The sequence below is a fragment of the Pelobates fuscus genome, chromosome 6 (genome assembly GCF_036172605.1).
Source record: "Pelobates fuscus isolate aPelFus1 chromosome 6, aPelFus1.pri, whole genome shotgun sequence".
In the NCBI taxonomy this organism is placed as follows: Eukaryota; Metazoa; Chordata; class Amphibia; order Anura; family Pelobatidae; genus Pelobates; species Pelobates fuscus.
The window spans coordinates 237,224,813-237,238,032 of record NC_086322.1 but is presented as its reverse complement, the minus strand read 5'-3'; the positions used below and the strand labels follow the sequence as shown (position 1 = coordinate 237,238,032).

Genomic DNA, 13,220 nt, shown 5'->3' with positions numbered 1-13,220 from the left:
CTATCAAGTCAATAATAAAATTTACAACTAACACCTATTAAATCCATGTTATAAAATACATATGACATCTATTAAATACATATAAAGTAAATATAATACTTATCAAAACAAAGAATGAAATGCCTATAAAACTGTTAAATTACAAGTGATATTAATCACAACTAAAGGTTATAAAATAAGTATAACATTAAATCTACATACTATCTATGAAATAACATAGAAAAAACACAGCTGCACATAGTACAGAAGCACAGCAAGAACATACAGCAAAGTATATAAAAATACTACAGTATATACAGATAAAAATACTACAGTATATACAGATATATACAATAATACAGAAACAACCTCAAAGAGGCAATAGAAACATAAAGTAATGGAGGAGAGTAATACTCTGACCTGTCTGCTTGATGGAGCAGTAAAGAAAGAGGAAATGATAAGGTCACATTGCCTTGTGTACGTCCTGCTCTCCTGTGATTGGTTCTTTTTCTATGTGTTTCTTTACTGCTGTATGGAGTTAGTAAAGAGAGATATGAAAAATACAAAGCCTCCTGTCATGTGGTAAAATTGGTTTTGATACAGCACAATTAAATTAAATGTAATGAGTAATTTCAAATACAGTTAAAATAGTATAAAGCAGGGTCTTGGGGTTTTAAAAAGGATAAGATTTATCCATGACAACCTTGTTTTCACTGTGTTTAAATTAAATGACTTGTTAAAAAATATGTATTGCGTGTTCTTTTCGTCTTGTTATGTTTTTAGTAGCAACAGAGACATCAACTTAGTAAATAAAATCTTGCAGCTAAGCTACATTATCAGATAAATCAACAGCAGTCCACAAGAGGGTAGTGTAAGGTCATAAAATGATTTAATTATGCAGAAATACGTCAAATATATTGTTCTACTGTCACTGGAAAACAAAACAAAACATATTCATGCACAATGAATGTAGGTATTTAACTACACTTATATAAGAGTAGCAGCAATATGAAAGGTAACTTGCATCTCAGTAAAGTATTTCAGGATTAAGTTGGTAAATCATGGCCCTTCATGTATTATTCATGACACATAAATCATTTTAGGGAACATCATAAAGACACTGATTATATAAAAACCTTCCATGACGTATCAAATAAGAGGAACCTACAATTCTAAAAAAAATGTCATATATTCACAAGGAAATATTCACTTAGACAAGTCACAGAGAAAGATAAAAATGAAACCGTTTGGATGAATGTAGCGTTGCCATGTTATGTGTGACTTAAAGGAACAAACTTGTTTTCCTTGCACTATAGGGTTATTAGGTCCTCCCCTCCCTCAGAGCTCCCCTTCAGCCACTTACCTTAATCCAGCGCCAGGCTCCCTCGGCGCTGGTGACCTCTCCTCCCCCTGCCGATGTCAGCTTTGAATACGCATGCGCAGCCAGAGCTGTGCGCGCTTTCAAACTGCCCATAGGAAAGAATCACTTAATGCTTTCCTATTGACGTCCAGCGTGAGTTCAATGCGATTTTTGCATTGAGGATCGCGGAAGCGGCCTCTAGTGGCTGTCAGGGAGACTGCCACTAGAGGCTGGATTGACCCTCAATGTAAACAACTGCTATGTTTTCAGCTGCAGGGTCACTACTAGGGGGACCTGGCACCCAGACCACTTAATTGAGCTGAAGTGGTCTGGGTGCCTGTAGTGTTTTTTTTTTTAAAGGTGTTGATGATATCCACCTGTTTCAGGTACGGTCAAATGCAGGTATGTGAAGTGTGGACACTCGAGGCTGGGATGATGGCACAGGCCATAGCATTCACCTCTATAGAAAAGAATACAGGAAATTAATTGTCCAACGAACCACCTCCTTTGTTTCTCCTGCTGAGCGGAAATGCAGATTTGTTCTGTGGTTGTGTCATTTTGCTAGCCAGAAATATAAAAGGTTCAATAAGTGTACGTCTCTCACTCACAGACACCTCCCACAGTTTCACTTTTTCACTTTTGGCCCACTGCTGGGCAGATTCATGATCCACTCGCCATTCCTCTTGCAAGTCACACTTGTTGCCAAGAACAACAATGGTCACCTTCAAAACAAGATTAGAGAGTTCAGATCAGGTACATGCTTTATTGATATTAACCTCTTAAGAACTGAGGCAGTTGTACAAGTTGTGATCAAAACAAAACGTAAACAGAACATTGAATTTGCGCAATATGTCTGTTCAGGCGTAATTCACCCCTTTCATATTATGTGCACCCACACAGGGCTTTCATGTCACATCAAATATTTGTATATTAAACATAAGTTATATGAATAAAATATGAAAAAAATTGAGATATTAAGATTTTTTTAATTTTTTCAGTTCTGCATGGCATTTTAACTGTGAATGTCACAATACTGTTAGCTGTTACTGCAATAAAGTACACATTTCTATTCAGCGATGTCTCACGAATAAAACAGTCCCCCTAATGTACAGGTTTTATGGTGTTTTGAAAAGTTACAGGGTCAAATATAGCACATTACATTTTTCAGTTATACACATTGCAATATTAGCGTTCATATTGGTTTGAGTGTGAAAAATGCAAAAAACTAAATTGAACGCTAATTTTGGCCAGTGTTTGTGACTAAGTGGCTACTAAAAAAGACTGGACATACCCCATTTGCAATACCTTGGTTTGTCTACTTTTGCAAATGGTATGCCATCATGGGGTAATTCTCATTCCTGGGCTACCATACGGTCTCACAAGCAACATAACCAATCGGGCAAATTTCGGAAAAAAGGAAATTCAAGCCTTAAATTTGACTCAGTAACTTTTGAAAACACCATAAAACCAGGAGGGTACTGTTCTATTCGGGAGACTTCGCTGAACACAAAAATATTAGTTTTTCAAAATAGTAAAACGTTTCACAACAATTATATCGTCAGTGAAAGTACAGTTAGTGTGTAAAAAATGCAAAACAAGGCATTTTCACTGACGATATCATCGTTGTGATCAGTTTTACTGTTTTTAAACACTAATATTTGTGTTTAGCGAAGTCGCCCGAGTAAAACAGTAGCCCCTATGTACAGGTTTTATGGTGTCCTGGAAATTTACAGGGTTTATGCCTGGGTTGTTGGGCAGGTCCCTCAGATTGTAATTAATAAAAAGGCTTAGTTATGTAAAAAAAAAAAAAAAAAATATATATATATATATATATATATATATATATATACACACATATACACACACACACAGAGAGAGAGATACATATATGTATTTATAACATCCTTCTAAAGGCATTTTGAATTTAATATATATGTATATTAATGTCAAAATACAGTTAGAACAAATTAAAACCGGTATATAATTATTTTTAAATGTATTTTAATTTATTGATAATTTTATATATATATATATATATATATTTATTAAAATACACTTTTATTAATGATGTATGTATGTGTATATAAAAGTACTTAGATTATATATGTAGGCAGGAGGGGGAGGGGGTGCCGGGTCAGGCAGAGGCAGGCTCCATGATCAAAGGACGGCGGGGACATTCTATGCTGCCCGCCAGCGATTAGGACAGCCTAAAAAAGGACGGCAAAGAACAACCCGCCGTCCTGAAGGGGTTAAAAAAAAACAAAAAAAACATTGCATGCAGTCAATAGGTTGTTGCTGACTCCAATTGAAAATAGAAAAAAAAAAGTTTGTCTGAAGTACATTATACATATTAAAAACCATTTACTACTATTGTATAAGGTATTGCTTGTTTCTAGGATAGATAAATCAATAACGATAATGATCTTAAAGAGAAGAAAGAGAGGTACTTACTTCCCCAAACAGTACAGAGTTTAATATTGAGTTTGACATTTGGGCATTAAAGATGTCTTTAGCTGAGGCCTAGTGAACATTAGTAACAAACTATATGAATAATGAATACGGCATAGCATTTATTATACAAAAGAACGTAGGGTGACTAAATTGTATATTATAAAATACGATATGTTTGAATACAGTAAGCAGAATGCATGAACCGAATTGAGCTATCACTGTTATGCTGTGATTGAAATAAGCCGTATTTGCATTAGTACTGAAACTCGCCATATCCGAATGAGGAACGAATACGAACTGAAATGCTAATACCACCTTAGTTAGTGAAAGGCCAATTGTGGCCTAAATATGTGTGGAATGTCAGTGATAGCGTGGCAGACCAAAACAAACTTACGGTTTTGCTGAAAAACACGTGAATAGCAATAGGAAAAAGCCGTGGCTGGGCGGATGTGGCAGTGCCCCATGAACTTCGAGGGAGGGATGTTTTTTTTTTTTTTTTACTCGAGTGACGTAAAATTAATACTTGCATTGGGCTCACTAGGCTTGTTTGTTTGGAATTTAGGTAGTTTGTGTTGATGACCTTTGAAAAGGAAGTAGGTGGTTCTGTCCTAAACCAGGAAGTCTCAGCCCAGAGGAAGGGGAGGCCTGTGAATTTATAGGCGGGGTAAGCCCCTCCCACAACTACAGGCTCCGCTTTTCATATATATGTATATAACAGGTAAAATTCATATATTGTAATATTTTATTTTTATTTTTACTTAACAGAATTTTGTAATGACAAGCTTTCCGGAGAACCTCACTTTCACAAATCTAAACTTGAAAGACTTGAAAAAGGAAGGTTCTCCTGAAAGCTTGTCATTACAAAATTCTGTTAGTCCAATAAAAAAGGTATTACAAGATACAAATGTCATCTGTTATTGAACATTTTATATATATATATATATATATATATATATATATATATATATATATATATATATATATATATAAAATGTTCAAAGTCTGGCACTCTACCTTTAAATAGATTCCAATGAAAAAAGCCTCGGTGCTGCAGAGCGTGGATATGTATGCAGATAGAGCACTCAAGATCTTGATAAAGACCTGAGGGTCGAAACGTTGATTTTTTCTACACCGAATAAATAATCTTAAACAAGACCTCTGGAGTGCTCTATCTACTATCTGCATATATATATATATATATATATATATATTTGTTGGAAGGCCATTTGGCCTGAATTTGTGGGAGGAGTTGTGACCCTATATAAACCCTACCCCCCTACTTACCTTTGCGGTTCAAGCGGTTTTGTCTGTCTCCATAGTTACCTGCACTTCCGGTCCGTTGTTCCCGCCAGTCCTACCTCGAGCAAACAGTCTGTCTTCGGCAGCTCATACCGCCGACTTCCAGGCTCGTCCACACGCTGCCCCGTCATATTCGTTACCTGTTCCCGGACGCACACGTAAGCATCAACGTGGGAAATAGCATATGACTGTTTCCCACGTTTGGGCCTAAAAACACCAAAAACCATGGTGGCTTTTGCCTCCTTTTGCCATCTACACCTAAAACTTTCACACAACACTATCAAACTCTACTTTACTGGAGTACAACACCACATCCTCACTACCTTCCCTAACCATGCTCCTTTTCTATCTTCCTACCTCATCAAGAAAATCCTCAAAGGTATTTTTAAGGTCACAGTTCCTCCTAGCACTACTAGGTTACCAATAGACGGTCCAATATTCAGGCTCCTTAGCGATCTATTGGACAAATCCCCGTTTGACTATAGTACTAATTTGGTCATTAAATCCGCCATCTTTTTGGCTTTCTATGGTTTCCTCAGACCTAGAGAATTCACCACGATACGTCAAGGAGACACAGCCCAATGTCGTAAACTTTCTCACTTAAAGAAAGTAGACCATTACATACTCTCCTTACCTTCAACTAAAACCAATCACTCTGCCTATCCCACTAGCATTCCCCTCTTCCCTACTGAGAATCTGTGGTGCCCAGTACATATTCTGGATTTGCTCCTGTTATCTCACCACACGCTCCACTACTTCTACTCCAAGGACACCCACTCACCACAGCTAAATTTATTTCACATATCATAACTCTACTGTCGAGGTTGGGCTACAACCCAGCTTCCTTCTCTGGTCACTCGTTTCACATCGGCGCAGCATCATCGGCTTCAAGCACTAACACTCAGGTACACATCATTAAGAGACTAGGACGCTGGGAATTCTCTATATACAACTCCTATATCCCTCGACCAGAAAGGGAGCTTAGGCAAGCTTTCAGAAATCTCGTTTAAACTTGCAATAAAGTGTGTTTACTTCGAATTCCTTTTGGCCCTCTTTTTACAGGCCTACTCGTACGTTGGTATCGGCACACCTCAACCAACTTTGCTTCTCCTCTACATTCCATTTACATATTAGAGATTCCGAGCACAAGTTGGAAGGCCATTTGGCCTGAATTTGTGGGAGGAGTTATGACCCTATATAAACCCTTACTTACCTTTGCCGTTCAAGCGGTTTTGTCCCCACTCACCTACACCCTCCTTTTCACTTTGTGGGCCCTCTTTTTTTTTTTTTTTATTTCTTTATTTATGCCAAGGTAAAAACAGTACAGTGAACACACATTACATCGAAACATTGGAAGATATAGTAACAGTTTGTATGCCATGTCTCCAGTGCATCTTTAAAAACAAAAGAGTGACACTCCTTACATAATTTTCCTACACCGACATATCTTGGAGTGAGTAGAACAAACAATATAGCGTGGACACACTGTCCTCCCTGGTATATTTTAATTTATAACATAAAAGTAAAATCAGATAAGACGTGAATAAAATATAAATCACCTCATATACATTTCTTTAGTCTATAGGACATGCCCTATTCTTTCTCAGGTTTTCATATGCGGTTCAAAAAATCCGCCTCTGAGTCACCTAAGAATTGCAATCCGTCTGTTTCTGTGCGTACAGGTCCATGTCCCCTCGTAATGCATGTTAGTTACGTATTGAGTGGGAAGAACCGGCCAGTTCATATCCAATCTATCTAATCCTAGCCTTGGTAGTATCGTTAGCGTGTACCTCAGGCATTCGCTGCGCTGGCTTCCCAAGGGCCCCAGATTTTTTCAAACTTTTTTGTCGAGCCTCTAACCCTGGCTGTTAGGTCATCCATCAGATAATGATCTCTAATCTTCCGAATTACCATATCAATTTCCGGAGCCTCTCTCCGCAGCCACACCTGTGCCAATGCTCTCCTAGCGGCTAGGTTCACCTTATGCAACAGGGTCTGTTCCGCTTTTGTCCAGTTCTCCATAGATCTAGCCAGCAAGAACACCCACGGGTCCAGCTTAACCTCCCTCTCAAATATGTCTTGTATCAATTGCGCAACCTGCCGCCAAAAGACCTGTGCTATTGGACATTCCCACCACATGTGAACGTAAGTGCCCTTGAGGCCGCACCCCCGCCAGCATAAGTCTGTAGTAGTTTGGTTCATACGGCTCAACTTAACTGGGGTAACATACCATCGAAACAGCGTCTTGTATGCTTGTTCTTGTATTGAGACGCACATAGAGGACTGCGCGGCCGCCTCCCACATTTCCTGCCATTCCACTCCTTCCAGTGTCTCCCCCAAGTCTGCCTCCCATTGATCTATATATGTAATTCCTCCCCATTCTAAAGTGTTATTGCACAACTGTGAGTATAGAAGCGAAATCAGTTTGCTCGGGAATTGTTCTTTCGCGCACATTCTTTCAAAGAATGTCATCTTTGCTACTGCGGCTTTTTTAACCTGAGTGTCTTGGGCGTAAGCTCTAATCTGGAGGTATCTAAAAAAATCAAAGGTTCGCAAAGATGTTTTGTTGCTCAAATCCTCAAATGTCACCAACGACCCTCCCTCATACAACTGGTATAATCTCTGCAACCCCGCCCGTTCTATGCCTCTAAAATCCCGGGCCGTCATTCCTGGTAGGAATGCTGTGTTCCTCAAGAGAGGGGTCATCGGAGAGGGGGAGGACGCCAGGCCATACTTAGGAGCGGCTGCGTCCCATATCCTCAGAGAGTTGATAATCGCTGGACAGGGCACTGTGATGTGTGGTCTGTGCTCTCTAGGGGTCCACATATAGAACTGAGGCATATCCAGTCCCATAAGGGATGCTTCCAGGTCTACCCATCTCCTTTCTTCCGGTGGAGAGTGCCACATTGCCACCTGGGCCAGTTGGGCTGCCTCATAATAAAAATGTAAGTGTGGAAGGCCCAGTCCGCCCCTGTCCCTAGCTCGGTAGAGGATGTTGCGTGAGACTCTATGTTTTTTGTTTTGCCATATGAATTTGCCTATCGTTTGTTGAAGTGTCCCTAAGTCAGACCTAGTTACTTTAATCGGGAGGGCCTGAAACAGGAATAATATTCTGGGGAGTACATTCATTTTAACAGAATGGATCCTCCCTATCCAAGAAATCGCCTTATCAGTCCAGTTCTCCATGTCCGCTATCAACGTCCGTATCAGCAGGGTGTAATTCTGTTGAAACATTTGAGATGGGTCTGCCGTTAATCGGATGCCTAAATATTTTATGTAATCCCTCGCTATTCGTAGGCTATGTGTCATCCTTATGTAAGTGACGTCCGTCTCTGGCATACCTATAGGTAGTACGCTAGACTTGTCCATATTCACTTTGTATCCGGCCAGCTCCCCAAAATCCTTCAGTACGGTCGTTAATGCCGCCATAGAGTCTCTCGGTTCAGTCAGAGTCAATAATACGTCGTCCGCAAATGCCGATACCACATATCTTTGCCCACCTTCATCTATCCCTTTAATGTCCGAAGCTACGCGTATTGCCTGAAGGAGTGGTTCTAACGATAAAGCAAATAATAAGGGGGACAATGGGCAGCCCTGTCTAGTACCGTTGCTCAGATCGAATGGCTTTATCCTTGCGCCCGAAATGCGAATTTGCGCCCTGACGTTGGTGTACATGGCTCGCACTGCCGTCGTAAACTGGGCTGGGAAGCCAAAATGGTCCAGCAATAAATAAGGCCATTTAACCCTGTCAAACGCCTTTTCGGCGTCCAATGACAGTAACATTGTCGGTATTTTCCTGATGTTTTGTCTCCATATGAGATCTACATTACGCCTGGTATTCTCGAAAAGCTGTCTATTTGGTATAAACCCCACCTGATCTGGGTGAACCAAACGAGACAGCATTGGGTTAATCCTGGCGGCTAGAATTTTCGCCAGTAGTTTGGAATCGTGGTTGATAAGGGCGAAAGTTTTCCGGGAACGATAGATCCCGACCTGGTTTCGGCAGTAATACAATATCGGCAAGTGACATGTCTCTATCAGGAGGTCCTCCCTCCAGTAACTCGTTAAACCAAGCTTCCATATGCGGGACTAGTTCTTCCCTAAAAATTTTATAATAAGAGCCATCAAAACCATCCGGTCCCGGTGCCTTATTGCTCTTCAAGGCAGAGATTGCTATGTCCACTTCCTCTGCCGAGATAGGTTTCCTCAAGTATTCAACATCCGCCTCTTTTAGTTTTGGCAAGTCCAGCCCGGTAAGAAAAGCTTGTAATCTGTCCCTCTCACTTTGTACACTGGCCGGGTCTGTTGTGGAATGATTGTATAATTGAGTGAAAAATTCTGTAAATACCGTTGCTATGTCTGTTGGGTCTGTGCGGCTTTGACCCGAGGCATCCTTGATTTGTGTGATGTGGGTCCTCTGCTGTCGTGGTCGGAGCGACCTCGCCAGCAGGGTGTCCATCTTGTTAGCTTTTTCGAAGTAGGTCCGTTTAGACCAAATGATAGCCCGCGCCGTCTCGTCAAGTAGCGTTCCTCTGACCGAGGCCCTCAGGTCCTGGACCGCCCGCAAACTAGTGAGTGTAGCGTCCGCCTTATGTTTTTGTTCAGCCTTACGCAAAGACTCCAGAAGGGATGATAGCAATAGGGCTTTGCGCTTTTTCTTTAGTGTAGCTTCGCGAATCAAAATGCCTCTAATCACCGTTTTGTGAGCCGACCACACCGTCACCTTAGACAGTCCTGATTCGGCTTCTCTGGCAAAATAGTCAGTCAATTCCCCCCTTACCGTCTCAACAATCTCAGAATCACGAAGCATAGACGTATTCAATTTCCAGGACCACGGGGACGCCACACTTAGTCTATCTAGTGTTAAGGACACATCTGCGTGATCCGACCAAGTGATGGAGCCTACAGTCGACTCCGACACCTTGGGAACCGAGGAGGGATTGACCAAGAAGAAGTCAATTCTCGAGTATGTATCGTGGGGTGCTGAATAGAACGTAAAATCGTCCTCATCAGGATGTTGCGCCCTCCAAACATCAACAAGGCCTGTATCCTGTATGAAGATGTGTAGTAATTTGTCTTGCCCGCCCCTGTTGTGTGATCTAGGGAGGTTTTTACCAGATCCCCTATCTCTCGCTGGGCATGGAGCTGCATTGAAATCGCCACCTACTATCACCATTCCATGTGGCAATGCATTGATTACCTGAGTCAATTCTGCCCAGAACTCCTTGGAGGGGTCGTTCGGGCCATAAAGATTAAGAATATGTATACTATGGGAGTAGAGCGTTCCTGACAGGAGTACGAAGCGGCCTCCCGAGTCTGTGTGTATCTTTGTAACAGTGAGCGGGCATCTGTGATGGATCAAAATTGCTACCCCATTCCTCTTATTTAGAGCTCTAGACTCATAAGTGGTGTGGTATGTATGGTCCCTAAGCGCAAACTTAGCTGACGCTTGAATGTGTGTCTCCTGCAGGAAGGCTATGTCTGGGTTTAATCTTTTGAGGTCCCTAAACATAAGGCGCCTTTTTTTGGGTGCGTTAAGTCCCTTAACATTCAGTGACAATATCTTTACCGGCATGGACCTGCCCTACTGGTTTCGCTATGATAGGGCACATTGTTACGCATGCGCACTAAATTGACCCCAGGTACCTTTCTCGTTGGTGGAAGGACCATGGTTCGCCCGTATGCTCTAGTCTGCTCAGTGCATGCGACATCAATCAATGTTTTCTCACCGGCCGTCCCGCTTCCTTTCCTTGATTGGACTTGCACGTCCCTCAGGTGAACTCCATTTAATCTCCGGCCAATCCTTAGGGGTGTCTCCCCCACGCCCCCCTCCAGGGAAAAGTAGGGTAGGGAATGCAAAGGGAATAAAAAGGGAAAGGAAAAGAGTAAAGTGGAAAGAAGGAAAACAAGAATCGAGAAACATATTATATACAACAGGTGCCTGGTCTTACCGGTAGCCAGGCATGTGTGGGGTGTGAGTCCCTGTTCCTCCAGTATTCCTGAAAGGTCCTATAGGAGCAGGGACTCAGACCAACCTAAATTTTAAATTGTAAATGAGACCGCATTCTCATAGTATAGCATCGTAAGCCTCCATTGCCGTTACAGTCGCCTAGTAGGGGCATCTCACCACAATCTGCCGAGGGTCAGTATAATTGTACACCATTCTGGGCTCTCCCCTTCCCCCATCCATCCATCCATCCGCCCATCCCGCAGTATTCCCGCCCTCCTGATCCCCTAAAAAGCATAATGTTGCCACCAAGGATGAGAGCTGTGACATAAATCCCTAAGAAAGCCCGGCCAGGAGAGCTATGGCGAGTACAGCGTTGCCCCAGCTCACACTTCAGGAAAAATGTAGAGCCCAAAAAAGTATGGTACAGTCCCCGTAATCGAAAATGAGAATTGGAGCAGTTGAGACTCACGAGAACTCCCCTCCCATCACAAAATCGCAAATCCCGCGCCTTACCACGTGTTTAACCCCCTGAGGACACATGACGTGTGATACATGTCATAATTACCTTTCCTTCCTTAAGTTCGGTCCTCAAGGGGTTAAGGGGCCCCCTGAGACAATGCTCTACTAGGTGGCGGGAGTGACACTGACAAAAAGATAGCGAGGAACAATGGTATCCCCCCGCCACCCACCACTACGTATCTTGGTAGTTAGCCTCGGTTTAAGCTAGATGGCAACAATCCAACATAGAAATATATAGAAGGATATGAAAACAGGCAATGCCTTAAAATAAAGCAATAGTTGTGGAACAGAAAAAGAAAGAAAAAACAAGTTCTCCCTGCCGCAATCCGCCCCGCCGCCCTCCATAACCTTCCCGCCACCCGACGGCTATTTTGAAAAATTAAGTTCAGGTCCCGAAAATCATCCATGCACCTGCAAGCCTTAGCACTGTGTTTCAGTCAAAACCTAGGTACGGGCATGGATGAGCACTGACCCGAAGTCCCCAGAAGGGCCCAAAAAAGGGGGATACTACCCTCAACTTCGCCTTAGGTAGTTCCTGCCAGGAGATAGAAACCCTAACCCTCCCCATGGCAAATCGGAGCCCCCCCGTAAGAGAGCCTCAGGCCGAGTGTAGAGGGCCCAATTTTAGCGGGTATAAGAGCCCCCAAACTCCCAAAAAAGATAAAAAACTGAAGAACTTGCTCGCAAATAGAAAAAACACCTCCTCCCAAAATCAGGATGCAGAACACCCCCCACCAGCCATCCCCACGAGGAGTTGGCCCCAAAATGAAATAGAACACCCTTCAGACCTCACTCGCCCGCTGTGTACCAATCTCGGGGGAGGGGATGCACCGTCGCCATCGCTGCATCTGGGATCGTGATTCCTCCTGTTTCTTGCACCCCTAGCTCGTGCAGAAATGACACCGGGTCGCCCCCCGGGTGTAAAATCTTAGAGCGGCCGTCCTTAAACGCCATCAGCCGAAACGGATATCCCCATGCATATTTAATGGAATGCCGCTGGAGCAATTCCGTTATAGGCCGCCATTCCCGCCGCTGCCTCAGGGTGTCCGGCGTCAGGTCTTGATATAAGGCCAATTCCGCTCCTTTATACTTAATGTGGCCCTCTCTCCCGCGTCTCATCAAGGCTTCTTTCGTTTGAAAAAATTGAAACTTGATGATGACATCTCTGGGCTTGTTATCGTTTACCCGGCGGGCTCTCAATGCGCGGTGCGCTCTCTCTATGTGCCAGTGATTTTCAGGTATATCTGGGAGGAGCGGTTTAAATATGGAGGAGACGACCTCAATCAGGGAGCCTTCCCCCTCCTGTTCTGGCAGACCCCGCAGCCTAATGTTATTCCTGCGCGAGCGGTTACCCAGGTCATCTAACGCAGATTCAGCCGCCGCCAACCTGGACGTTAAGAGGTTAATTTGGCCCGCGGCCGCATTGTGGGCTCCCACCATGGACTCTACACGCTGTTCTAAGACTGCAGTTCTGGTCCCCAGGGCATGAATTTCCGCCTTGAACTCGGTATTCCTGGCTATTTCTGTTGCCAGGAAAGACCTTACCTCTGCCAAGGTAGCCAGTATCTGCTTAGTATCTGGCTCTTGGGGTCCGGGTGTCGCGCTGGAGCCAGGACTGGACGGAGATCGAGGCCCTCCTGTGCTCTCCCGTCCGCCATCTTG

The 13,220-nt window shown here is 43.1% G+C and overlaps 1 protein-coding gene across 2 annotated transcripts in view; it reads right to left on the bottom strand.

Moving 5' to 3' along the window:
- Positions 1 to 846: 846 nt before the first annotated feature.
- NKIRAS2 (NFKB inhibitor interacting Ras like 2) overlaps positions 847 to 13,220 on the bottom strand; it is a 30,803-nt gene continuing 18,429 nt past the window's right edge. For both annotated transcript variants that reach the window (XM_063458904.1, XM_063458905.1), the window contains exon 4: positions 847 to 2,061. In XM_063458904.1, coding sequence (XP_063314974.1) covers positions 1,822 to 2,061 — 240 coding nt within the window. In that variant the 3' untranslated portion in view covers positions 847 to 1,821. The remainder of the gene's footprint in view (positions 2,062 to 13,220) is intronic.